The 27,803-nt window shown below is 42.3% G+C and overlaps 2 protein-coding genes across 2 annotated transcripts; both read left to right on the top strand.

Annotated features, from left to right (window-relative positions):
• Window positions 1-868: 868 nt before the first annotated feature.
• On the top strand, window positions 869-5,099 carry LOC133819493 (uncharacterized). Its single transcript, XM_062252759.1, has 3 exons — window positions 869-1,382; window positions 1,772-4,609; window positions 4,722-5,099. The coding sequence occupies exons 1-2, from the start codon at window positions 1,340-1,342 to the stop codon at window positions 3,664-3,666; spliced, it is 1,938 nt and encodes a 645-aa protein (XP_062108743.1). The 5' UTR covers window positions 869-1,339; the 3' UTR covers window positions 3,667-4,609; window positions 4,722-5,099.
• Window positions 4,082-4,588, top strand: LOC133815531 (uncharacterized). The gene has a single exon (XM_062248363.1). It carries the CDS (start codon window positions 4,082-4,084, stop codon window positions 4,586-4,588), a length of 507 nt encoding a protein of 168 aa, XP_062104347.1.
• Window positions 5,100-27,803: the final 22,704 nt, after the last annotated feature.

Below are 27,803 nucleotides of genomic sequence, written 5' to 3'. Positions count from 1 at the left end.
ATTTCGTATCACACGGAACGCTAGTCTTTGTCTTTCAACTCAAAGCACTTTTCTTCAATCATCCTCTTGCTAGCAGAATAATTGTTAAAAGCTCATTGCATTCTTGTTCGTCATCAATGGTGGCACGGCTACCTCGGCAACATGTTTGTAATTTTTGGTCTTTCTGCAACACATTCGTTGACCTCTTGGCGAAATGCTCGGAGACTTTCTAATTGACCTTGGAGCTCTGCTTTGAAACAATCACTTGTTGTTCATGAAATATTAGTCATCACCACGCCTGCTGTTGTCAAGAATTTAAGTGGGCTATGACTCTTTGCATTTGAAAATGGAATCTTGGTCTTGGACAACAGATTGAAGACATTGTAAAAAAGTAAAAATACAACACTACTCCAAAATTGTACTTAGGCAACACATGAGATACAACAATTTTCGTAGAATTGTTCTTTGGTGTCAAAAATAGACATGTGACAATAGTAGCTCTTGAACTGTCGTGTCATGAAAATTAAAATTTACATGAGACGACAGTTCTGGTGAGACTGTCATAGCATGTCTACTTTTAACTCGAGATGACATTTATGAGAAAACTGTTGTCTCACCAACATAATTTTTTTAATCAAGTATGGAAAATTTTATATTTTTTTAATATAATTTAATATATTATATAAATATATTCATAAAAAAATTATAAAATAATAATTTGCACTATAGAATAGCTATTAGTTAAAAAATGAGTTTTTTCAAATAAAGTATTCAAAGAATTGTCTAATTTTTTAATAATTTGTAATATTAATTATTAATTCAATTATTTATTGTATATTTAATAATTATTTGTAATAATTATTTAAAAACTCTACAAGTTTAATAATGTAATTTTTAAATTAAGTATATTTCAAATCATTAGTAAAAAACTTTTAAAAATTAGACTTATAATAATATGGGATATTTGCGGCAATAATGCCTATGTAGTTCAGTTTATTGCACTTAAATGCTTATGTAAAATTTTTTACGGCAATAATGCCTACCGTTACGATTTTAGAGCAGCCGTTGGTCCCTGGGCCGTTAGGGGTATATTTGATACACGTGTCACAACCCGATTGGGTTAAATTATTAAAATTTAAAAACAAAACTCTATTTATTATTCAGGTTTCTAATTTGAAAAAAAAAAAACTAACCTTCATTAATTAATATAACAATAAAAACTGATTGTCTAAAACAGAGACCCAAAATCTAAAACAAAAAAAACTCAAAACTCCATACCCAGAAAAATCATCTTTCCCCCACGATCGAAGAGACGACGACAACCGAAACCGGAGGAGACAACGACGACACTTGCAATACAATGCCGACCATTCGACAACCGGGGGAACAACCACCCGACTACGGTGAGTTCTTTTCTGTTGATTGGGTTTCATTTCTCAAAGTCTTCATGCAGTTATTTTTGGGGAGAATGATAATGATGCTCTATATAGAGCAGTTTGGGCGGGGAAGGGTGTCGATTTTAAAATTTTTTGGGGGTGAGAATATTGTTGATTTATGGTAGGTGGTATTATTAAATTTGGGTAAAAATTTTGTTGGGAAGCATGTGTATACAATTGACAGAGTGGGGTCCATTGAAATATATAATTTGTTTATTGAAAGGAATCTTTGTTGTTGTGGTCCATGGTTCAATCGTGTGGTACACTATGTTGCTCTTCAAGTGTGTGAATTATATTGTGTTTCGGTTTGTGTGTGTGTGAAGTGTTGACATTGCATTTTTTATTTCTATTGACAGGTGGTCATACTAACATCTTCACTATTGCAATACACCATGGGGGAAGCTGGTTTACTCCATTCGGCAATAGAAGATATGAGGGAGGTAAAGTTGATTATGTTGATTGGGTGGATACTGATTACTTCACTAGGATGGAATTGGATGGAATGGCCTTGGACTTAGGACATAAACTTCCAGTGGGTTTTATGTACAAACCAATAGGAAAGGTGCTTAATATGGGCTACATGGTGGTAGGGGATAAGGAGATCCTAAGAATTGTAGAGGATATTGAGAGGAATCGGGCTACAAAGATTGACATATTTCTTGTTTTTCCTGAAATAGTCCTACCTTTAGATTGGAAGGAAGATTCAGAAGCTGTTAAACATGTCCCTGCTAACATTTTACCTCCTCTGAAAATATGTATTATAGAGGAATTACCAGATGATTGTGATGTCCCTACAGATGTTGTTGGTATCCCTGTTGATGCAACCATTGATGGGGAACAAGAAGAGTTTGATGCTGATCAATATTCTGAGGAATTTCATGATGCTGCCTTTGATGAACCTGATAAAGAGGAATATGAAGAAGAGTTTGACTACATGGATGATGAAAGTGATATGGAAGACCAAATACCAGAGGTGGTTGTGCTTTCAGATTCGGAGGATGATATTGGTGATGTGAGGGAGGATACAGTTGAGGAGAACCAAGACCCGGTTCAAAGTGACAGAAATAGGAAAGGAAAGCAAGCTGATGTGAGGGAAAATACATCTGAGGATAGCCAAGACAAAGTTCAAGCTGATGTGAGGGAAAATACAGCTGAGAAGAGCCAAGACAAAGTTCAGCGTGACAGAAAAGGGAAAGGAAAGCAAAGTGATGAAGATTTCATATTGGAGGAGGAAGAGTTTGAGCAAGATGTTGAAGCTGAGATAGAGATGGATACACAGTCTGACCCTAGGAAGTGGTGGCGATCAGTTTCAGATTTTTTTACTCAAAATCTTGATGATGGAGACTCAGATGGTATATGTTCTGAGGAGGAGTTGCACGAATTGAAGTCAGATGATGAGTTTGATGCTGGTAAAAATTCCAAAGAATTCAACCCGAAAACCAAAATGCAAAACTTCCAATTTGTTCTTGGCATGGAATTTGCCACTGTTACAATTTTAAGGAATGCAATAAGGGAGTACTTTATTGAAGGTGATCGAGAATATGTATTTATTGCCAATGATTCAAATAGAGTTAAAGTTAAGTGCAAGGGTGCAAACTGTGAGTGGATGTTGTTTGCTTCAATAGTTAACAAGATAGATGGCAAAACAATGAGGGTCAAAACACTTGTTGACAAGCATAGTTGTGGCATTGTTTTAGACAATAAAAATCTGACCTCAACTTGGCTTGAAAAGCACTTTTTGGAGCAATTTAGGCTAAATCTGAGTATGGAATACAATGTATTTAGGGAGATAACTGCAAAGACCAAGTACTCACGTGTGTCTAGCTGGACATTTTACAGGGCCAAGACAAAAGCAAGGAAGATGTTGGATGGGTCTGTCAAGGAACAATACGCCATTCTTGATGACTACTGTAAAAGGTTGTTGGCTACCAATCCTGGATCTACTGTGAAGTTGAAAACTAATTTGGTTAATGGGAGAAGGAAATTTCAGCGTATTTATATTTGTCTTAAGGCATGTAGAGATGGCTGGTTGGGGGGTTGTAGACCTCTAATTGGTCTTGATGGCTGCTTTTTAAAAGGATATTGTAAGGGCATTTTATTGGCTGCAGTAGGCATTGACGGTAATAACTCCATGTTTCCCATTGCCTACTCTGTTGCTGAAAAGGAAAACATTGAGGTTTGGACTTGGTTCTTGGAGCTATTGAAGGCTGATATTGGGAGTTTGAGTCCCACCAAGGTAAATGATGAGTGATCGTCAAAAAGGATTAGAAAATGCAGTGGGAGCCATCTTCAGTGGGTGTGAGGTGAGGTTTTGTGTTAGACATCTTCATGCTAACTTTAAAAAGGAATATCCTGGACTTTTACTTAAGCAACTTTTGTGGGCAGCAGCTAATACTACAACACAAGCTGAGTTTGCTCGAGCAAGGCAAGAAGTCAAGAGTGTCTCGGATGGTGCTTACTATTGGTTGGTAGGGAAGAACCCCACAGAATGGACTAAGTAAAATATTTCAGAGTACCCAAAATGTGACATTTTGGTGAATAATTTGTGTGAGAGTTTCAATGCAGCCATACTTGATGCTCGCGACAAGCCAATTATAACTTTACTAGAGAAAATTAGATTTTGGTTGATGTCTCGGTTTTATAACAAAAAATATGAGTTGGAGAAGATGACTCAACCTGTGGGGAAGAGAATTTTGAAGATAATTGAGAAGCAAAAAGAGGTTGCAAAGCATTGTCTGGTTACTAGGTCTGACAAGTTTCAGTTTCAGGTTCAATGCAGCAATGGTAGTGCCTTGGTTGTCGATTTGGAATTCAGAACTTGTACATGTAGGAGGTTTCAACTATCTGGGCTTCCTTGTGGCCATGCACTAGCTACTATCTGGTTCATGGGAGGTAATGTCTTTGATTATGTCCACGGATTCTATAAAAAAGAATCATTGCAAAAAGCATATGGACAGAGTGTGCATCCTATGCCTAGTCCAGATATGTGGCCTCAGACAGGACTCAACCCAATTGATCCACCACCTGAGATGAAGCTACCTGGAAGACCTAAGAAAGCTAGGAGAAGGGAGACAGATGAACCTCCACCTGCTTTAAAGAAAGCTCGAAGAACTCGACAAGTTAAAACATGCAGCAATTGTCTGAAAACAGGCCACAGGAGAGAAACATGCTAATCTGCTAAGGTGGTGGTTGAGGTATAAACTTTATGCTTTCTTCTCAGTCCAGATAATTTTTATCATTGATTAGTTGCTTTATCATTGTTTTGTGAATTTGGAGCTAAATATTTGTTTGTTCAACCTATTTTAGAATCGTGTGGTCAAAAAGTGAGGTCATCCACCACTGCAGAACCCAACTGAATCCACACTTTTAAGGAAGGAAAGAAGACTGAAACAACATGCTAAAGGAGGAACTAGTGGTGCAACCAATGCTCAACCTAATACTGTCTGACTGGAAGGAGGAGTTTCATCTTTTGATTTTATTTTGAACTAGTGGTCGAATCTTGTATTTTGGTGTCTGTTATGTTGACCATTTTAGAGTCATGTATTTTGGTTTCTGTTTTTTGAGTCATGACAGGGTCATGCTGGCCATGATATTGGTCATGTACAGATCAGATACATTTGGCTTTTTAGGCCTATATTTTAATACCTATCTCTTATGGTAATGAATATAACTAGTTGTTGATCATATTTATTTCATAAAATACATAAACTAGAACAGTGAATTCAAAATAGACCAAGATAGATTACATTGATTTGGGGTTTCATTTTACAACAAAATTCATTACAAATCAATGCCTAGGGTGCAATAGCTTTGTCATTGTCAATACTACACATGAAGATTACCCAAAAATAAACTAACAATACCAACAACTTCTACTTTGATTTTGTAGCCCAAATAACCACAACTAATAGAATTACAGCAAAATATATAGTATTCAAAAAGTAGTAACACTGCATTCGACCTCCATCATTTACTCTACCCCTGCTTTCAACACAACTTTCACAGCTTTCTGTTCCAACATTTTGAAGGTTGTGAGATTGTGTCTCAAATCCATTTGAAGAACCACTGCATTGCCGATGACTTCCAATGTCAGTTGTCGTACTTAGGGATGTGATTTCAGTATCAAGGTCACTATTTTTTCTTAGTAGTCCAGGGATGACCACCTTTGCTCGATGGCACATTGGAGGGTCTATCCATTCAAAGAAATTACACCCACCATGAATCTGAGTTGACCAAAACATACAAAATTTCTAGTGAACACCCATAACCATTTATTCAATGAATCAGATTACAAAAACAAATGGAGATCTTACTCGATACTTGTTGCATGTTCTGAATCTTCGCCCAGGATTTTTGTTTGTCCAAGCCGTTCTTTCTACCACTGGCCTTGGTGGTCGACCATGGCAATTTTTTCCGTTCTCCATTAACCCGATGCAAAAGATGCCCTAACCCCCAATTCGAAGGAATTACAAGTTTTCTTCTACTGGGTTCACGTGCAATACTGTCAGGGGTGGATCGTCTTGGTGTGGTCGGGGGGAAAGCTTCATCTTCATCGTTTTTCTGGGTATGGAGTTTTGAGTTTTTGTTGTTTTAGATTAGTTTTAGAACTTGGTTTTAGACAAATGGTTTTTTTGGTTATATTAATTAATCACAGTTAGTTTTCTTTTTTTATTTTTAATTAAAAACCATAACCATTAATTGTTTTTGTTTTTAAATTTTAATAATTTAACCCAATCGGGTCGTGACACGTGTATCAAATATACCCCTAACGGCCCAGGGACCAACGGCTGCTCTAAAATCGTAACGGTAGGCATTATTGCCGTCAAAAATTTTACATAAGCATTTAAGTGCAATAAACTGAACTACATAGGCATTATTGCCGCAAATATCCCTAATAATATTACTTTATAGTTAATTAAGTTATTATAATATTTGTAAAAAAATATTATAATAAACTAATTTTTAATTATTTTATTCAAGACTTATTATAAAAAAAGCAAAGCTTTGTAATATAAAAATTAAAAAACAAAGCACTACTGAATTTTAAAATGGCCACCCAACTCCTTAAAAAAAACCCACTCGACAAAAAGAAAGGAAAAGAATTTTAAAAGCCCAAAAACCCTAATTACAACATATTCCCACCCCCCCCCCCCCCCCCCCTCTCTCTCTCTTTCCCCATTCCCTCTCTTCTCAACATTGCCCCTGTCTCTCCGCCTATTCTTCTCCTTCTATGCACACGGAGGTGCTTCTCCTCAGCGCAGAACAGAGGCACTCGACCTCTTCTCCTCGGCGCACGGGCAGCTTCGACGGCATACAACAAAGGCGATTGGCACACAAGCACACCCAGTTTCTCCTCTGTCACAAACGGTAGATATACTTTGGATCTTTGGGTGGGTAAGTCTTCTCCACTTTTAATTCATAAATTTGACTATATTTTATCTAGGTGTTTTTGGAATTGATAAAGCATTATATATAATTTGTTTCTCTATATGCTATATGTAAGGAATTGTTCTTAGTGCGCAGCAGAAATTGTGGTAATGGTAGTATTGTATACAACAGAAGAAAAATCCATATAAACAACTTTATACGAGGATCTTTTAATAGGCAATATGTTAATCAACAAAATATGTATATGTAAAATTGATACGAAATGATTTACCTCTTGTAGCCTATCAAGAGTCCTTGAATCTTTTCGTATATAATTCAATTTTTCTATCATCACTAAAGTACTCACACCAAGATCTTCCAAGACGTTCTCTACACCTCAAGATGTGGGTGGACACATAGAGAACAAGAATCAAATTTCCGAATCAAAAGTATTCTCAACAGATGAAACTCTTGATTATTGGCAAGAGAGAGCGACAGATTTTTCTTTTTGTAAGAAAATGGTGATCATTTTTTACAGATGCTTCAAAAAACTTTTTTTTTCTTTCTATTTTCTATTATATAGAATATATAGGTATTGTTATCATAATAATACTAATAAAGACAATAGTGATCATTTTAATAAAAAAACAATAAATGATTATTGAAGACAAAGTCTTACATTCAATTTTATAACTTTTTTCAAAATATTTTATTAATTAATTAAATAAAAGAAAAAACCAATAACCGATCATCATCAGTAGTGGTACACGCATAGGGCAGTCCACGAAACCCTATGCGTGCAACACTTCCTTTAAATAAGGGGATTTAATTTTTCATACATATTTATTTTAATTAATGAATAATTAGAAATTCAAATAACGTATCATATTTTTAAGGAAAAGATAACAACTTAAATTTCAAAATTTAAACTTTCATCATCATCTTATTATTAATTAAATAAATATAATAATCAAAATCAATTTTGACTATCTATATTTATCATTTCTCACTTAAATAAAATAATTGATTAAAATCAATTTATTTTATTTCTATACAATTTTGAAAATTTCCTTAATGCAATAATAAATTGTGCAACTTCAATTATCACATAATTATATATTTATGTCGAAGAATAAATATTCTTTCAAATAGTTTATTCACAGTTTGACCCTTGTATCAACTCTTACCTTGAATAGTGTTGATAGAGCCGCCTCAGCGACCTGTGGATCAATAATTCCAAACTCCAATAAATAATAGATTATTAACCAAAACTCTTTGATTAAATAATCATATTTATTAATCTCATGATTACTCCACTATAAATATGTGAAACTGCACTCTTAAGAATTAAAGACATATATTTATTGAGTACTGTACGCCCTGATTTTCCACGGGCTATTAGCGAGCTAAGATATGGCATAATTATATCAGCCACGTGGACGCCACGTGGCCGGAGCTGCTGTTGTAAGGTCCTACCTCTTTAGCTCGAGGTGACCAAAGGTTGACCCAGATTATTTAAGGGTCGAGACAGGGATATGAAGACCGCAAGCTAAGAAGGCATCCAGCTCGAGGTACAAGATGGAGTGGGAGGCCGTGACTCCTTATAAAGTCAACCACGCAATGTAAACATGCATATATCAGACATCACGTGTCTGATATATCCCTGAATTCTCGGACACGCAGCATGAACGTGCGTATTCAGGCACCCACGACTAGGTTGGGCCGTGGGGCCCATTATCCCCCTTACCTATTGATTAGACCACACTTCATTTGTCAGGTTTTAGGAATTAATCATGAATGTCACAGAAGTGACATGATGGGTAAGAAGGTCATGGGATAACCCTCCTTACCAACTCCTAGGTGCCCTCTCCTAAAAATATGGAGACCCTGGGAGTTGCAAGGGGTTGGATTCTATTGTGTAATGAAATACCCTGTAAGAGAATACCAGAAGCATAGGAATAATATTGGCTGGTGGAGTAGAAGGATTTTAACCTTTGAACCACCTAAAAACGTAGTTGTGTCATCAGTCCATTTTAAGATCATTCATCTGTTTCGGTTCATCATTAAGCACTAATCTCTTTCTCTTATTTTCTTAATTATCTGTTGGCGAAGAACCGCGTCAACAGTTTGGTGCTTTCATTGAGAGCTAGTTAGATTGGTGCTATCACAAACATCCAACTATGGTGACCACTCGATCAAGACACGGTAACGAGGCGGAAAAACATGATGGGCAGGAGGCTCATCATGCCGCCATCTCCAGTGAGCAAAACCTTGAAGTTCAGCAGCGGCCGGGCAAGCAGCCAATAGGCCAGGATGACACTGGAAGTTTGACACCCCGGCCACCTAATCCAAACCCGGACTTTTAGACGACGGTAGAGATGGAGAACGCTCAGTTGAGGAGTCAACTGGCGAAAGCTAATCAGCAGATTATGGAGGTGTCGGCCCGAATACCCCCTCTTACAACCGACGCTAACGTCGGAAAGAGGCAAGGCGAGACTCGTAAGTCCCGTCGGGGTAATCGGTCTAAGCCTAGCCACTCGGTCAGACCTCCGATGTCCAAATCTACTCCCTCATCGCACCGTCGAGAGGAAAACTTCGAAGAAATACCCAGGGTCGAACAACAGTATAGCCGCTCGGTCCGAACTTCAACTCCCAACTCACATCCAGCCTCGAGCGCGCCCAGGAGGGCTCGAGGGAATTCTAGAAGGAGATCCAGGGAGGGCTCACAGCACCAGCCCATCCCGGCCAGCCATCCTGCGCCTCCTCCAGATCATCAGGCGCAAGGCCCGCAAGTTGGCAGGGCCGAAAGGCCCCCACCTAACCTGATCCGCCCTAACGGAAATAGGATTGCATCCCCGGTCAGACATCCTCCTTCACCAATAAGATATCCGTCTCCTCCTCGGCCTATCCGAGATATTCTAGCTTATGGAAGCAGCAGGAGAAACCCGCCATCCGCAGGACCTTCCCATCATAGCAGGGCGCCCAGAGGAAGCCCAGATCCTCACTCCCAGAGGCGGGCTCCAAGCTTCTTTAACGGGAGCTACTGGACCAGAAGTTGCCGGAGTGACCTTTCTGGCGGAGACCTGCGCCAGCGCCTAAGCTCGGCGCAAAGTCCTCAAGCCACCCCGAGGGGCGACCTACGGGATCGCCTTAACTCTCATAGGGGAGACCCAGTAGGAGGTGGCAGCCATGCTCACTCAGGGGGAGACCTGTGTGAGGTACGTAACGGAGGGAATGTCCCAAATAACCTATCTCAAGATAGGAGGGGCAATAACCCACCAAACGTATACAATGGATCCGGAGTTGTTGAACAGCCCCGGAATAACCAAGGAAATCAGGACAAAACCCTTGAGCGCCTGGCTTAGATGGAGGAACTAATGAGGAAGCTCTTATCGGAGAAAGAGAAAGACGAATATGATTCAGGGGACGAGATTGAGCTCTTCGCCCTCAGCATAGCAGCAACAGCATACCCGCCCGGTTTCTGTATGCCGCACCTGTCCAAATTCAACGGAGACGGAGATCCGTCATATCATCTGGGTATGTTCAATACACTGATGATGGCCCACAACATTGGCCCCGAGCTGAGGTGTCTGATATTTCCCTCCACACTGACTGGGCTGGCCAGACAGTGGTTCAAACATAACAAGAAGCAGTCAATCAGCTCCTAGAAAACTTTCTCCAGTGACTTCAAAATAGCATTTCGAGCCTCCCAGGCTGCTCGCGTCAAGGCCGACTCCCTGGCTAACGTGAGGCAACAACGCGACAAGCCTTTGAAGGCTTACCTAAGTAGGTTCACGAACGTCGCTGCTCGGGCCAGAGACACAGATGACAGCTCCAAGCTCATGGCTTTGAGGACTGGAATCCTCGTCGGAGGGGGACTTTGGAACGAAATACAAAAGAAGGGAGTCAACTCAGTAAACGAATTCCTAAATAGGGCCCAAGGGTGGATCAACTTGGAGGAGGCCCAAGCCTCAGCTGCAGGAACTAGCTAGGTCCTTGAGCAGCCCGCTGGAGTGGGAACAGAGGTCGTGACAGCGACCCAGAACGTTACACAGAATAACCAGTTCGGTGGAGGCAAGAGAAAGGGGAACAACGAGGGCAACCAGCACGGCCCAACGAATAATAAGTCGGTAGAAAAATTTAAGCTGGTCTACGCGACTTATACAGAGCTCACCCACTCCAGGGAGAACATCTACCTAGCAAACTCTGCTCGCCTCCCCTGGAAGAAGCCAAAGCCGTTAAAGCACCAGAAGGGGAAGAGAGACACCTCCAAGTTTTTCCATTTCCACAACGACATTGGCCACAATACCGATGATTGTAGACACCTGAAAGATGAGATCGAGAATCTCATCAGAGCTGGCCCCTTGGCTCAGTATGCGCGGAACAGGGTTCCAACAAGCCGACCTACTCTGGAAGTCCCGGTCAGTCAGCCCGGGTCTCAGGTAGATCAAGACGTCCCTCCTCCAGTGATAGGAGGAGAGATATCCACAATCTCGGGAGGTCCGCATTTGGCTGGCACGAGCAGGGGTGCCCAAAAGAGGTACGTCAATGAACTCAAGGCTCATAATGGAGTAGAGTTCGTCCCCGAGCAGCATCTGCCAAAACAGCAGCGATTGGAAAGGAAACCAATCATTTTTACTGAAGAAGATGCTAGCCACGTTCAGTTCCCTCATAACGACCCTCTGGTCGTAGCAGTGCAGCTCGCTAATCAGAGGGTTAGGAGAGTGCTGATCGATAATGGGAGCTCGGTAAACCTTCTATTCCGATCCACACTGGAGAAGATGGTTTTGACTGTTGCCGAGCTGAAGGCGACCTCCATGATGCTATATGGTTTCTCAGGAGAAGGATCAGCGGCTATAGGGACGATCGAGCTGGTGATCACCTTAGGAGTGGGACCTCGGACAGTTTCAAAACTCCTCGAGTTCGTGGTCATCGACTACCCCGCTGCATACAATGCCATTTTGGGCCGACCTACACTTATAGCTTTTGAAGCCGTCACCTCCGTTCGCCACCTCGCGCTGAAATTCCCTTCTTCCACGGGGATATGCACGGTCTGTGACGATCAGCTTGCTGCCGGGGAATGCTACAGCATTTCCATGAAGGGAAAATCAAAACCCAAGCAGCTGACGATGGCCATCCAAGGTGGAGAAGAGGAATCTCAAGAACCTTTGCCTAATCCTGAGATTGAAAAACCTCAGAGCGCCGAGGGGGAAAGTATCGTCCTAAGTAAGGATATTGACCCCCGAATAGGCGAGGAAAAGTCCGAACTCCAAGCTATTGAAGAGCTCGAGGAAGTAAATATCGATCCACAAAATCCTTCACGGATGGTTAAGCTCAGGAAAAACCTCTGTGGCAAGAGGAAGGCGGAGCTGATCAAATTTTTGTAGGATAACCTGGATGTATTTGCATGGTCACACAAGGACATGGTGGGAATCAGTCCAAATGTCATCATGCACACCCTTCATTTGGATAAGAGTGTTCCTGCAAAGTCCCAGAAACAGAGATGCCTGGGAATAACTCGGGCTGAGGCCTTAGAAGAAGAAGTAGCTCAACTCAAGAAATGCAGCTTTATCCGCGAAGCCAAGTTTCCAGTTTGGGTCACCAACCCCGTGCTGGTCCCGAAGCCCAACGGGAAATGGCGGACCTGCATCGACTTCTCCGACCTGAATAAAGCCTACCCCAAAGATTGTTTTCCCTTGCCAAGGATCGACCAATTGGTGGATGCCACAGCGGGGCACGAGCTCATGTCCTTTATGGACGCGTACTCAGGTTATAATCAGATCGCCATGAACCCGGCGGACTAGGAGCACACCAGCTTCATGACCCCAACTAACGTCTATTGTGACAAGGTCATGCCGTTTGGACTGAAGAACGTCGGTGCTACATACCAAAGATTAGTGAATAGAATGTTTGCCAACCAGATCGGGAAGAACAAGGAAGTGTACATTGATGACATGTTGGTCAAGTCAAAGACTGCCGATAACCATGTTTCCGACCTGGAAGAATGCTTCAAGATACTAAGAGAATACGGCATGAGGCTTAACCCTCAGAAGTGCACTTTCGGGGTCGCGTCTGGAAAATTCCTGGGTTTCATTGTCAACACTAGAGGAATCGAGGCGAACCCCGATAAGATCAGGTCGTTGCTCGAGCTTCCCTGACCCAGGTCACGTAAGGACATTCAAGGCCTGACAGGAAGGGTGGCAGCCCTTAATCAGTTTATTTCAAAATCCACTGACAAGTGCCTGCCATTCTACAACCTGCTCCGAGGAAATAAGAAATTCGAATGGACAGAGGAGTGCGAAAGTGCTTTCCTCGACCTAAAGGCACATCTGGCCGAGCTGCCCGTATTGTCCAAACCAAAGGCAGGAGAGCCTCTTTTCCTCTACCTAGCTGTCGTAGAGGATGCAGCTAGTGCCGTATTGGTCCGTGAAGAAGACTGGGTTCAGAAACCAGTCTACTACATCAGCAAGAGACTTCTCGGGGCCGAATCTCGATACTCGTTGATGGAAAAGTTGGCGTTATGTCTTATCACGGCCTCCCGAAAGCTTAGGCCATATTTTTAGTCCCACTCAATACACGTCATGATCGATTAACCTTTAAGGCAGGTTTTGCAAAAACCTGAAGCATCGGGACGCCTGTTGAAATGGGCTATCGAACTCAGTCAGTTCGAGATTTTGTACATCCCACGAATTGCTATAAAGAGTTAGGCCCTGGCCGATTTTGTGGCAGAGTGCACAGGATTCAGGGAGGATCCTGTGGAAGGGTCACCCCACGTCACCTCGACCCAGGCGTCATGGAAGATCTTCGTGGATGGCTCATCCAATGAGAACGGATTCGAGGCTAGAATCATTTTGATATCCCCAAAAGAGCATAGATTCCACTCGGCTTTGAGATTCGGATTCAAGGCCTCCAACAACGAGGCCGAATACAAAGCTTTGCTGGCCGGGCTAAGGGTAGCCCAGGAGCTGAAGGCGAGCTCTGTTCAGTGCTTCAGCGACTCCCAGCTCGTGGTAAACCAGGTGCTAGGTGAATATCAAGCACGGGGAGCCAAGATGGCTGCTTACCTGGCCAAGGTAAAAGTCAAACTGTCCACGTTTGAACGAGGCTCAATCAAGTAGATAGCTCGGGAGCAGAACTCTAACGCAAACGCTCTTGCCAAGCTCGCTACCTCCGGGGAAACGGAGGCTCTGGGGTTACCGGTACATTTCCTGGAGAAACCAAGTATAGAAGAGGTCAGGGCGGAGGTCGAGATGATCGACGCCGAACCGACCTGGATGACTCCCATCCTCGAGTACCTCACCGAAGGAAAGTTACCCGAGGGACGTAATGACGCACGGCGGGTACTGTACCGGGCTCCAAGGTATACGATGGCAGATGGAGTGCTATACCGACGTGGGCATTCCCTACCTCTCCTACGATGTGTTCTGCCAGGCGAAGCAAAGGCCATCCTGCAGGAAGTGCATGAATGTTTTTGCGGGGATGACATTGGGGGGCAAAGCCTGGCCCTAAAAGTCTTAAGGCAAGGGTATTACTGGCCCACTCTATCATAGGACTCAATCTCATACGCCAAGAAATGTGACAAGTGCCAGCGGTTCACCACAATTGCCCGAGCTCCCCTAGTCGAGCTGAAGATGATCTCGTCCCCATGGCCATTTGTGGTCTAGGGAATCGACTTGGTTGGCGCCCTCTCTACTGGAAAGGGCGGGGTCTGCTACGCTGTGGTGGCCATCGACTACTTCACGAAGTGGGCTGAAGCAGAACCTTTGGCAACAATCACTTCCAAGAAAGTCCTCGACTTCAGGGTCAAGAGCATTATCTGCCGATTCGGGCTACCCAAGAAAATCGTATCCGACAATGGGACTCAGTTCGATAGCGACCTCTTCACTGAATTTTGCGAAAGGTACGGAATTGTGAAAAGCTTCTCATCCGTGGCCTATCCCCGGGAAAATGGCCAGGTCGAGGCTGTCAATAAGACGCTAAAGGCGAGCCTTAAGAAGAGACTAGACATAGCCAAGGGGGTCTGGCCAGAACAGCTCCCCCAGGTTTTGTGGGCATACCGGACCTCGCATCGGACTCCTACGGGTCATACTCCTTTCTCCCTGACTTTTGGGAGTGAGGCAGTCCTCCCTGTCGAGATTAAGGTATCTTCGCATAGAGTCCAGGAATATGACTAGGACCGCAACCACGAACTACTTTGCGCCTCCCTCAACCTGATTGATGAAAGACAAGAAGATTTGCAGCTTCAGCTCGCACATTACCAGCAAAAAATCACTCGTTATTTCAACTCAAAGGTCAAAAGACGCACTTTTAGCATTGACGACCTGGTCCTCAGGAGAGTCTTCTTAGCCGGTAAGGATCCCAAAGATGGAGTATTGGGACCGAACTGGGAAGGGCCATATCAAATCACCAAGGTCATTAAAGAAGGAACTTACAAATTAGCTCGGCTCAATGGAGAAGCAGTCCCACGAACCTGGAACGCTATTCATTTGAAGAAATATTATTAGTAGCACCCTTGTGAGGCTTAAAGGCCATTTTTTTTAAGCAATGAGAACTAAATCTTTGTTTATTATTGTGTATATTTGTGGGTGTAATCTCAAGTAACCATGAAAGACCCTTTCCTAGTTACTTGGGGGGGCATATGGTGCCTGGATATAACCAGGTCGCCTTAAAAAGGCTTAGAAGTTGATTCAAATTGATTGATCGTTGTTTTTCTTAAAAAACACGAGATATTGATAAAGGATTAACGTGAACTAAGTCCTATCCTGGATATAACCAGGTCGGCTCAAAACTTAGAAGTTGATTCAAATTGATTAATTGGTGTTTTTCTTAAAAAGCACAAGATATTAGTCAAGAATTAACACGAACTAAGTTTTCAAACTAACGTTCTGGACATAACCAGGTCATAAAACTTAGAAGTTGATTCAAATTGATTAATCGGTGTTTTTCTTAAAAAGCACAAGATATTAGTCAAGAATTAACACGTACTAAGTTTTCAAACTAACGTCCTGGACATAACTAGGTCATAAAACTTAGAAGTTAATTCAAATTGATGGATCATTGTTTTTCTTAAAAAGCAGGAGATATCAATAAGAGGTTAACGCGAACTAAGTTTTTAATGCAATGTCCGGAGTGCAACCAGGACTTATCTTAGAAGTTGGGTCAAGATTGGTTAACATGTTTTTTCTAAGAAAAGTATAAAAGCATCAATCATAGCACCAACAAAAAGAAAAGTGTATAGAAGCAAAAATGGATAAAGCAAATTGTCTCGAGGTGGAAAATCTCATACAAAAGTTACAAAATAATAATAATAATAATAATGTGTTCAAAAAAGAAAAAGTAAGGCCCTAGGCTCCACCGGGCTGCTCCGCTGAGGTCGCCGTCTCGCCCTCCTGCTCGGCCGCTGTAGAGGTCTCCCCGGTCTCAGAGGGCGCCTCTTGCTGAAGACGAGCTTCAAACCCCTCCAGGAAGGGCTCCCAGACTTCCCCTCCTAGGAAGGAAAAGTCACCATCCGGGTTGAAGACCCAGCAGTGATATAGCATGTCCTCCATGGCAGAGATGGAAGCCGCCTTCTCCTTTTCCAAGGCGGCCTTGGCCTCCTCGACCTTGGTTTTTGCAGAGTCCAACACGGCCCGGGCAGCCTTGGCCTCCTCGAGTTCGGCCGTTATAGCGGCTAGGGCGGCCTTGTTAGCCTCGGCCTCTTGCAGCTTGGGACGGGTCGCGTCCATCTCGACCCGCGTGGCCGCCAAGGCATCCTTAGCCTCATGTTCCTGCTTTTGGGCAGTCTTCAGGGAGGCCAAGGTAATTTGCTGGGCAGCCAAAATAGCCTGATGCTCGCCCCTCATGTCCTCGAGCTGAGCCTTTGACCTGGAAATGCTCCGGTGAAGAGCCAAGGCACCCTACAAAGCAAAGAGGCAACTGCCTTAGAAAAAAAATATATAGAAAGAACGTGCGATGCATGATAACCAAAAGAGTACAAAATGTAAAGCTAGCTTACCGTTAGAGCCATTCCTAGTGAAAACTCCATCACGCTCTCCGGGCTCCTTGTCTCGATCGCCTGCAGATCCCTTTCGGTGGCGCCGTGGTAGTGGTCAACGGTGTAGGTCGTCGTCTCGTACACCGCCCCCTGAAAGACGTCATGAATTTTCTCCAGGGTCTGGGGGTCCACCAGAATGCGTACCTTGGGGGCTGCAGTTGCCAAAATCTCGGGCTCCGCCCCCATATCCCAAACAAAGGCCGGAGCTCGTGGAGGGGGCGGGGGCATCTTCTCCACTGCGGCAGGAGGTGGAGGTACCTTGGCCTGGGCAGCTGGGGTCTGGTCTTTCCCCTTTGCGGGGGACTTGGTTGGGGTCCCAGTGGCTTTCTTCGCCACCCGGAGCTTCTTCATTTTGGGCCTAGAGGCTCTAGTAGAAGAGTTCCCTCCAGTGAACATAGCTCGCAGGTCTTTGTTCCCGGGCTGAGACATTTCCTCTAGCAAAACAAAGACAACATTAGTATACAAGTAAGAATTTATGCAAGAACAAAAATAAGGGGGAAAAAGCGGAACTCAAGTATATATATTGAAAGGGATCCTACCCCCCGAGCTAGAAGAGGAATCTATGGTCACGACCATCGGCCCCGGAGCTCCTGCGGGGGAATCTAAGACAACGCCCTTGCAAGCTGGAACAGGTCCTGGGTCCGAATCTGGCTCAGGGCTAGACTCTTCTACATACTGCCTAAGACCCAGAGCTACAGTACCCTCCCGAAGGGAGGGACATGACCGGAGATTAGTCCCATACTCCTCAAAGAGGGCCGACCTAAAGGCTAAGGTGTTGTCTACGACTACAGTACCCCTAGGGCGGCTACTCTCATAATCCAGCACGAGCCGGTCGACGCACTGGAGTAGGGTTATGTCGAGGTCTGGGTCGTTTCGATGGCGTTGGATGGGCTGATTGGGATTAAACCTAGCTAACCGAGGATCGACAGTGGTCCTATCTAAGCCCCTGAACATGTAAGGATTACCTTGCTTAGAGGGACCTGCGGCTGCTCTGGACCGGATCCTCTCCTCGTCCGTTCTTTGGGTAACCTCCAGCGCCCGCTTCCTCCTTATGAAGGGCACCTCGTCCTCCTCGTCCTCATCCTCACCTCCCCCCGCGACCTCCTCCTCGGGGATGGGCATCATCTCGCGAGCTGGGGGAAGCCCCCGGGGTCTCCTCAGGGCCAAAGTCTAGCCTGGAGAGATCAGTTTGCACGCCAACATCGTCTCGTCAGTCACAAGCTGGCGATAGTCCTTTTCACTGGGGGGCAGGCCCGCCAGTGTCTCGTACTGACTCCCGAGGATCACAAACTTATCTGTCCTAGCAAAAATGGCTGTAGAATTGTTCTAAGTCAGAAACTGATAAGGGGGAGCTAGTCAATACTTAACTTACGAGCTAAGAGAAAAAGGTACTTACGAGGATGGTTGAAGTAATGAAGTTCGCATTTGCGAAACCCCTTGGACATAAAGAACTGGTCTTTGAAGTCATTGGGGTGGCTGGGCAGCTCGATGACCGCAGCCATGTTTGGGAAGCGGGTCAGGTAGTAGAACCCGTCGCCTTGCCCCCGCTGCTCCGAGCTGGCCTTGAGGCAGAAAAAATATAAGATGTCCGCCAGAGTGGGGACCTCCCATTCCTGTTTCAGGAACATATATCTCAACCCCACCAACAAACGGTAAGATTTGGGGGGGAGCTGGAAAGGAGCCAACTTCACGTAGTTGAGGAAGTCGGCGAAGTATTGGTCTAGTGGGAGGAAGGCCCTAGCCTTGAAGTGCTCATCACTCCAAGCCGTGTATTCCTCGTCGAGCGGCGTGCAGCTCCGCTCACCTTCAAGGGGAGGTCGGGCGATCAAGGCGCCCCTCCCTAGCTCGATGCTGTGGGAGAGGAATATTTTTTCACTCTCCCCCGGTCGGTGATTTTCGAGATGATCCTCTCGGCCTCGAAAAAAGCATCGGGCGCCACCTCGAGCTCCTGCTCCATGGCCGGCCCAAAGACGGGGATTGGGGAGTCTGTCATCACCTCCTTTCCTTTTGATTGTTGGGAGGACGAGCTGCCTGTGTTCTTCTTAGGAGCGTTCTTCTTGGGTCCCATCTGGCGCCTAGCGAACAAAAGAAGTAATTTTAGAAAAGGCGACCTAAACATAAGAAAGGATCTACAGAGGTGTTTCCTTTGCACGGGCTGAGGTAAGCTCAGCCCGTGGAGAGTGAGACCACACAGTTTTATGAACACGCGCATGTGCTCCCAACAGATCCCCGATTACTCGGAATTCGTGTGTCAGGGAGGTCAGGATAAAAGTTTGCCTTGTAAGGAAATTTTCAGTAAGCAAGAAGTGCAAAACCGCCTGTGAAGCGTGTCCCCTAAGCTACCCGGTTTTGCACCCAAAATGCTGGATATTTTTTATACAAATTTTTCTACCGCAAGCGTACGGTGTATTGCAATATAGTTTTAAATTAAAAGATGTCGAACCCACAGGGATTAAATATTAAATTCACTAATTACTACTACTGTTAAGTCTATAATTTTAATTAGAAAAGCCAATAAATAAATTAACAATTAACTAAAGAATATGAAATAACAAAATAACCAATTCAAATGCTCTTGGAAATTGATTAAATAAGAGATAAATGTACTAGAGTAATGATTTCACTATTCAATTATGAACATAGTTTCTTTATTATTCTAATCAATTCTCCTCATTTGTAATTTCTAGAATTATAATATAATGCATTTATCTTTCTCAAGCATATATGCAATTAATCTCAATTAATCAATATGATATCTCTATTCGCTATTAATTAATCAAGACGTCATTAAGCAATAGCTATTCTAAAACAAATTCATAGAGTTCAAGGAATCTCTCAATCTCACAATCACTCTATGTCAAATCTTCTTATGTCCAATCTATGTTTATCTTTCTCAAGCATAAACCCTAGATTTCAATTCACAATAATGATGGCCAAACATTAATATGATAAAATTAAATCAAGAAGATATGAACAAACGAGAAGAATTTCATAGAAATAATAACAGAAACCACAATTCAATAATCAAAATAGATTCATCTAATACTCTAGCACAAAAAGAGTTTAGTTCTCCATTATAAACATAAACATAATAACAATGTATTTGTTCATAATTAAAAAAACTAGAATGAAAGGAAGAAGAAATAAACTAGATGTAATGGTGATGATCTTGATGATGTCTAGCCTCCTCTTCTTCTCCGAGCCTCTAATCTCTGTCTAATCTCTTCCAAAAAATCGTCCTTAGACCCTAATTAAACTTTTCCTTATATATCCCTTGCAAAAAGCCCTCTTTTGCCCTTCAAAAATCTCAATTTACGATTTCCGTACGGCTCCCGGCGCTGCAGCCCCATAAACAGGCGCTGCTGCGCTTCAACTGTGCCAAAAACGAGCCTCTGTTTCAGTCAGGCGCTGCAGCCCTTAAGGATGGCGCTGCAGCCCTAATTCAGCCCAGAAATAGCGATGCAGCCCCTGAATATGGGGCTGCGGCCCTAATTCACGAATTTTGCATTTTTCTTCGTTTCACTTCCGTTTTGTACCAATTTCTCGCCACTTTTCCTTGTACCCTACACAAACAAAACACAAGCATAAAACCAAACAAAAACACCCTAAACACCTACAAATTAGATATAAAATGACACTAATAAGTGAATCTAAAATTCACTTATCAAACTCCCCCAAACTTTGAAAATTACTCGCCCTCAAGTAATACTCAAAACAAAAACTAAATAAGAAAAACTAAACACACTCACACAATGCGAATCAATCCAATAATAATAATCAAGATTCAATTTCCTTAATACCATGCTCACATAAAGCTTCAGAAATATCCCAACAACACAATCCAGAATTTCAATCTCAACTATTGCCATAATCAACTAATTATCATTCACATCCTTTAACTATTTACCATAATGATTAAAACTCAAGTAATTGACATAGTTATGCACATCAAATTCTCACAGTCATACCACAATCCATATTATTCCATAAGTTTGCATTACTCATTATTCTCCACTAATGTAAACAACGCATGCTTAAGAATCAATAGGACTTTAATGGCTTACAATGTATGGCTTAGGTAAGGTAGATAAGAAAGTCATTTAGGCACTAATACCATAAGCATACCAACCTTTCAAATAACCAGGGACACATAAATTCCAAACACCCATATTGAACACCCTTGACATGAATGAGAGATATATATATTTCTCTTTCTTCCTCGTTTCTTCTTTAGTTATTATATATTTTTTTCTTTTTCAGCTCTTTTTTTTTTTTTTAACATTCACTCCCCAAAACTTTGTGTATACAATATATTTCCTTAAGGGAGTGAGGCTCCATGATAAAATTTTTCTCTTTTTTTTTTTTTTTTTTTTTTTTTTTTTTAAGAAGAAACTTTCTCTCATTCATCTTTTCCTCTCTTGAAAACCCAAACTACTTTCCATTACAAAACCCCTTCCCACATTATCTTTGTATGCTCATGATATTAATATGGTTAGGATATTTGATAAGATTTTCGTTAGGTTTCAACAGTTTTGGAGTTTCAACAAAAACAGGCCTAGGCTCAATTAGGGTGACTAAGGATACAATTTTGTCTCGGGTTGGCTAGAAAGGCTCAAACGGACCAAACAAAATTGCCTACATCATCTTCTTAAGCACACATTATCTAGGATTTCGTCTCAAATAACAAGTAACACAAATTCTAGAGTAATCAACCAAATCTTTCCACAAATCCCATTTAACATGCATAACACAGTCAATTAGCACGAATTTAATAATCATGGCAAAAAGTTCAATCTTTCCTCATACATTAGTCAACCATGGCAACAGACAAAATCAAGCACACGGATTCAAAGTGGTTTTATTTCTTAACTTTATGTTCATAGCATTCATTACTTAACCTTGACTTTTATTATTGACTTGATTCGAACACGACTCATAACACCCCGACTCTAAACACATATTTACAAAACAAAAGAAAACTTTCGTAAGAAATCCCTCCCCCAAACTTTGAAACAAACATTGTCCCCAATGTGTAACTACAAAGAAAAGGAAAGAAACTTACAAAAAGTCCATGCTTACGGATAAGGAGAAGGTGGTGGTGGTGGTGGTGGATCTTGCATCCCTTGAAACGGAGGGGGATAAGCGAAATAGTTATTCTGTCCTCTGTTCAACGTCCATTGAGCTACCAACAAATTTAGTTGATCCACCTGACTATGCTCATATGCCTCCCGAGCAGCCAAATAGTTATGAGTGATCGTGTTTTGTTGAGCAATGTAGCGCAGCATGTCATGCGAGTATTGCATATTACAATCAATTGGACCACCAAGAGCCAAAGGGACATCCACATTCATTGGCCCCTCCACATTCTCCGGAACACTATCATCCTCTTGATTGTCAAGGTCCTCGTCATCACTCTCCCGCCTTCGTCGTTGGCCTTGTCGTCGTGGAGGTGCGGCTGGTGCTACTAAAGATGCATTAGGATAACGTGCAATTCTTGCTTTAGTAAGTTTCCCTTTGACTGGCACCACTATATCAGTTTTTTCCCTTGGTACTTCATACACTACACACATATCGGTGATCAATGACCCAAATGGCAATCCCCCAGTAGTGGTGCCACGAAGAACAAACCTCATACCCTGACAAATAATTCATCCAACATCGATGGTCATCCCCTTCATGATAGCAAAAACCAACCTCATCCGGTCATTCGTCATATGGCTAACATGACTAGTTGGGATCAATTTGGCTGCCACAAAATAAAACCATGCACGAGCTTCTTGATTAAGTTGCCATAAAAACATCCCATTAGGCTCATCATGAGCATATGCAATTCTAGCTCCTGGGCAACCCAATGTTTCCGCTATAAGAACATGATCGTGCTGATCTTGTAGAAACAATTGGTACTCATCATGCTGATTATCAAAGCTCTTAGTATGGAAAAAATCATCGATGGCCTTATAACTCCCTACTGGTAGCCATTTTCCTCTCACGAAACATTCCCCCTTCTCATTCAACTCCGGAAAATTCGCATAAAATTCATACACCCAAGAGATATTCATTTTAATTTCCGGTTGTTTCACAACAGATTCCCACTGCCTACCTTCTATGTTGGCTCTAATTGGCTCAAAGATAGCACACGAACTAGGTTGAGGATCATATTCAATACCTCTTTCCTTGAGCACCGGTTTCCCCATAAAAGAAGTATATCGATCTTCCGCCTCCTTACTTACAAATTTGGTGGTATCAAATGGTGGTGCCCTAGAGGATGAGGGTCTTGAAGATGATGGTTTTGAACTATTTCTCTTAGGTCCCATGGTGACTCGGAACAATCCCCAAACAATACCTCACCTCCCAAGTAATCACGTATTAACCCCCCTCACAACTAAACAATCCCACCAAACTTAATTCACAACTTCTTCCTCACTCCAATTGAGCAAAAATCACCAAGAACAGTCACTTAGGCAATTTCTCAAACACTTGGTGGGCATCGATTATTCTCACTCTTTCTTTCCACTTTTCTCTCAATCTTAATTCCCCAAATCACAATAAAACTTCAAAAACTATCCAATAATCATCATCCAACATATCAATTCACAACATTCATCAAAATCAATATTGCCTCTTACATGACATATCCATTCAAAAACTTAAGTGATTCAAAGAGATGAGTGAATGACTTACTTGATGAATATGAATGTCTTGTGATCTTCAATGAACTATTCCCCTCATAGAATTCGGCCAAACACCCTTGAAAAATAAATGAAAACTTGATCACAATGGAAGTTGATGTGGTATTGATGATTAGGGTAAGGAAAAAAATTGAAGTAAAAATGGGATGAGAGATTTGATGATTTGGGATTAGGAATGGTGATGAGAGGAATAGAATTTGATGATTTGAATTTTAGGAATGAGGAGAAAAAGTAGAGTTAAGGGTATGGGGTATGGATTTTTCGGAGTAGGGAGAAGAGAAGAAGAGAAAAAAATATGGTGGTTAGAGAAAAAGAGGGAAGAAAAGGAATTTAAAAACCAAAAAAAAATTTCTCTGTTCGAAATGGCGCTGCGACGCTTCATAAGGGCGCTGCTGCGCCTAAAGGCCTGATGCTCCCAGAATCTTGTTCACGCATTGGCGCTGCAGCGCCTAGTGATGGCGCTGCGGCGCCTGGGGCCCCCGAAAGACACCCTCTCTGTTTGGGTGTGGCGCCGCAGCTCTTAAGGGAGGCGCTGCGGCCCTAATGCTTGCCATAATTGCGCTGCAGCGCTATAGAAGTGCCGCTGCAGCCCCTGGAACCTATATTTCCATTTTTTTTTTTTCACGATTTTCACGGCTCATAATAAACTTAATATTTTTTTAAAATAAATATCATAAAGTCTACTAAAATAAAATAAAATAAAAAATAAGAAAATAACAATTCTAAACAATGGGTTGCCTCCCATTAAGCGCTTAATTTATCGTCTTTAGCTAGACATTGATGACGTTTCAATTGCTGTCTTGGAGATACATCGTCTCCACCTTCTTGTGAATTTCACCAAAATAATGTTTCAACCTTTGTCCATTCACTTGAAAAAGTGAACCGTCGTTATTCCTTAATTCCACAGAACCAAAAGGAGAAACTTTGGTGATAACGAACGGACCAGACCATCTTGACTTTAGCTTACCGGGAAATAACCTCAAACGAGAATTGAAAAGTAAAACTTGCTGCCCCGGCACAAATTCTCGCTTTAATATCATTTGATCATGATATTTCTTTGTCCTCTCCTTGTAAATACGAGCATTTTCATATGCATCATTCCGGAACTCCTCCATTTCATTCAGCTGCAATAACCTCTTCTCACCCGCTGCTTGGTAATCAAAATTCAGCTTCTTGATCGCCCAGTAAGCCTTGTGCTCCAATTCTACTGGTAAGTGACAAGCTTTGCCAAATACCAGTCGATAAGGAGACATACCGAGAGGAGTCTTGTACGCTGTCCTGTAGGCCCATAAAGAGTCATCAAGCTTTTGAGACCAATCTTTTCTATTCAAATTCACTGTTTTCTCCAAGATAGACTTGATCTCTCGGTTTGATACCTCAGCTTGGCCATTAGACTGGGGGTGATAAGCCAAAGCCACCTTATGTCGAACACCATACTTCATCAAGAGTGGTTTAATAACTTTGTTGCAGAAATGTGTTCCTTCATCGCTTATTATCGCTCTTGGAGTTCCAAAACGATTAAATATGAACTTCTGCAGAAAATAAGAAACCATCTTGGAATCATTTGTAGTAGTAGCTATCGCTTCGACCCACTTTGAAACATAATCAACAGCGAGTAAAATGAACAAGTTCCCGAAAGATGGTGGAAAGGGCCCCATGAAATCAATGCCCCACACATCGAATAATTCCACCTCTAAAATCACATTCATAGGCATTTCATTTCTTTGCGAGATATTTCCAACTCGTTGACATCTATCACAGGTCTTGACAAAAGTGTAACAATCTTTAAAAATTGAAGGCCAATAAAAACCCGATTGCAAAACTTTCGCTGCTGTACGCGATGGCCCGAAATGCCCACCGTAAGGTGCCGAATGACACTGCTCTACTATTGATTGAGTCTCTTCCATTGGTACACAACGACGAATTATTCGATCCGTACTCATTTTGAATAGGTATGGATCATCAAAGAAGTAGAATTTAGAATCATGAATCAATTTCCTCTTTTGATGTGCATTAAAATCAGGAGGTAGCTTGCCACTAACCAGGTAATTCACGATGTCGGCATACCATGGAAGTTCTGTTGATACAACCAGCAGTAACTCATCCGGAAATAATTCTTTGATCGAGTCTTTACATTCGGCATCTTTATTCTCTAATCGTGATAAATGATCTGCCACAAAGTTCTCTCTCCCCTTCTTATCCACAATCTCAATGTCAAACTCTTGAAGTAACAATACCCAACGTATCAGTCTTGGCTTAGCCTCCTTCTTTGCAAACAAATAACGCAGTGCTGCATGGTCTGTGTATATAATAACTTTGGAACACAAGAGATATGGTCTGAATTTATCGCATGCAAACACCACCGCTAATAGTTCTTTTTCAGTGGTTGAGTAATTTCGTTGAGCATCATCAAGAGTCTTGCTCGCATAATAAATAGCTCGAAAAATCTTCTCTCTTCGCTGGCCCAAGACAGCCCCTACCGCATAATCACTCGCATCGCACATAATCTCGAATGCTTGACTCCAATTCGGGACACTCATAATAGGGGCTGAAACCAACTTCTCTTTTATCGACTCAAATGCCTTCCTACACTCTTCATCAAAAATAAAATCAGCATCTTTTTCTACGAGATTGCATAATGGCTTGCTGATTTTCGAGAAATCCTTGATAAACCTCCTGTAAAAGCCCGCGTGCCCCAAAAAACTTCTTATCCCCTTGACATTCACCGGTGGAGGAAGATTCTCAATGATGGCTATCTTGGCTCGATCTACTTCAAGACCTTCCTTTGAAACTCGATGCCCCAAGACAATCCCCTCTTGAACCATGAAGTGACACTTCTCCCAATTTAGCACAAGGTTCTTCTCTTCACACCTACAAAGGACCAATGCCAAGTTGTGCAAGCACTGGTCGAATGACGACCCAAAAACAGAAAATTCGTCCATAAATACCTCCATGATCTCTTCTACCATATCTGAGAAGATGGCCATCATACACCGCTGAAAAGTGGCAGGTGCATTACAAAGTCCGAAAGGCATCCTCCTGTAAGCAAAAGTGCCGTAAGGACATGTGAAAGTTGTCTTTTCCTGATCTTCAGGAGCGATTGCTATTTGATTATAGCCTGAATAGCCGTCTAAGAAGCAGTAATGTGTATAGCCAGCCAAACGATCGAGCATCTGATCGATAAATGGAAGTGGGAAATGATCCTTTCTAGTCGCCTTGTTCAACTTCCGGTAATCAATACAAACTCTCCACCCCGTCACTGTTCTTGTCGGAATCAATTCATTGGCTTCATTCTTGATCACTGTCATTCCCCCTTTCTTTGGTACAACTTGCACAGGACTAACCCAACTACTATCCGAAATAGCATAAATGATCCCAGCATTCAATAGCTTCAGTACTTCTGCCCTTACTACTTCTTTCATGGCTGGGTTCAATCGTCTTTGATGCTCAATCGAAAGCTTATAATTTTCTTCAAAAAGAATCTTGTGCATACAAACAGTTGGGCTTATTCCCTTCAGATCTGAAATTTCCCATCCTATGGCAGATTTATATCTCCTCAAAACTCTTAGCAATTTTTCAGTTTCACATTCTGAGAGTTTTGATGAAATTATCACTGGGCAAGTGAAATTCTCCCCTAGATACTCATAACGCAAGTGCTCTGGGAGTTGTTTCAAATCTTTCTTTTCCACCACTTCCCTCTCGACTCCTCCTTCCTTGGCTTGACAAAGAGTTTCTTCTACTTTAATACTGCTAGCACAAGGAATAGCACTGAGAGCCATCACACATTCAGCCACTCCGTCACCCACAAACTCACCATTCACCTTTTTCAAATCAGCCTGAGTAATACTAGAATTAAGGCAGTGTTGTAAAGGATCAGCACATAATTCTTTTCTCATCGTCTCTTCTACTACTACCTCAATAGAATCCACACGGTGACATGTGCTCGTGTTGTCATGCTGCTGTAGTGCTTGATAAATGTTAAATTTAACCTCTTCATTGTTAACCCTCAGTGTCAAATGACCACCTTGTACATCAATAAGAGCTCTTCCAGTAGCTAAGAATGGACGACCAAGAATAATGGGGATTTCATGGTCCTCCTCCATATCCAAAACCACGAAATCAGCGGGAAAAATAAATTTGTCCACCTTAACCAACACGTCTTCAATCACTCCCCTAGGATAAGTAAGTGACCGATCTGCCAATTGAAGAGTAATGGTTGTGGGCTTCACCTCTCCTACCCCCAATTTCTTGAAAACTGAAAGTGGCATCAGATTTATACTCGCTCCAAGATCACACAAA

This window comes from Humulus lupulus, chromosome 2, assembly GCF_963169125.1.
Source record: "Humulus lupulus chromosome 2, drHumLupu1.1, whole genome shotgun sequence".
NCBI classification, from domain to species: domain Eukaryota; kingdom Viridiplantae; phylum Streptophyta; class Magnoliopsida; order Rosales; family Cannabaceae; genus Humulus; species Humulus lupulus.
This window is presented reverse-complemented; position numbering and strand designations above follow the sequence as displayed.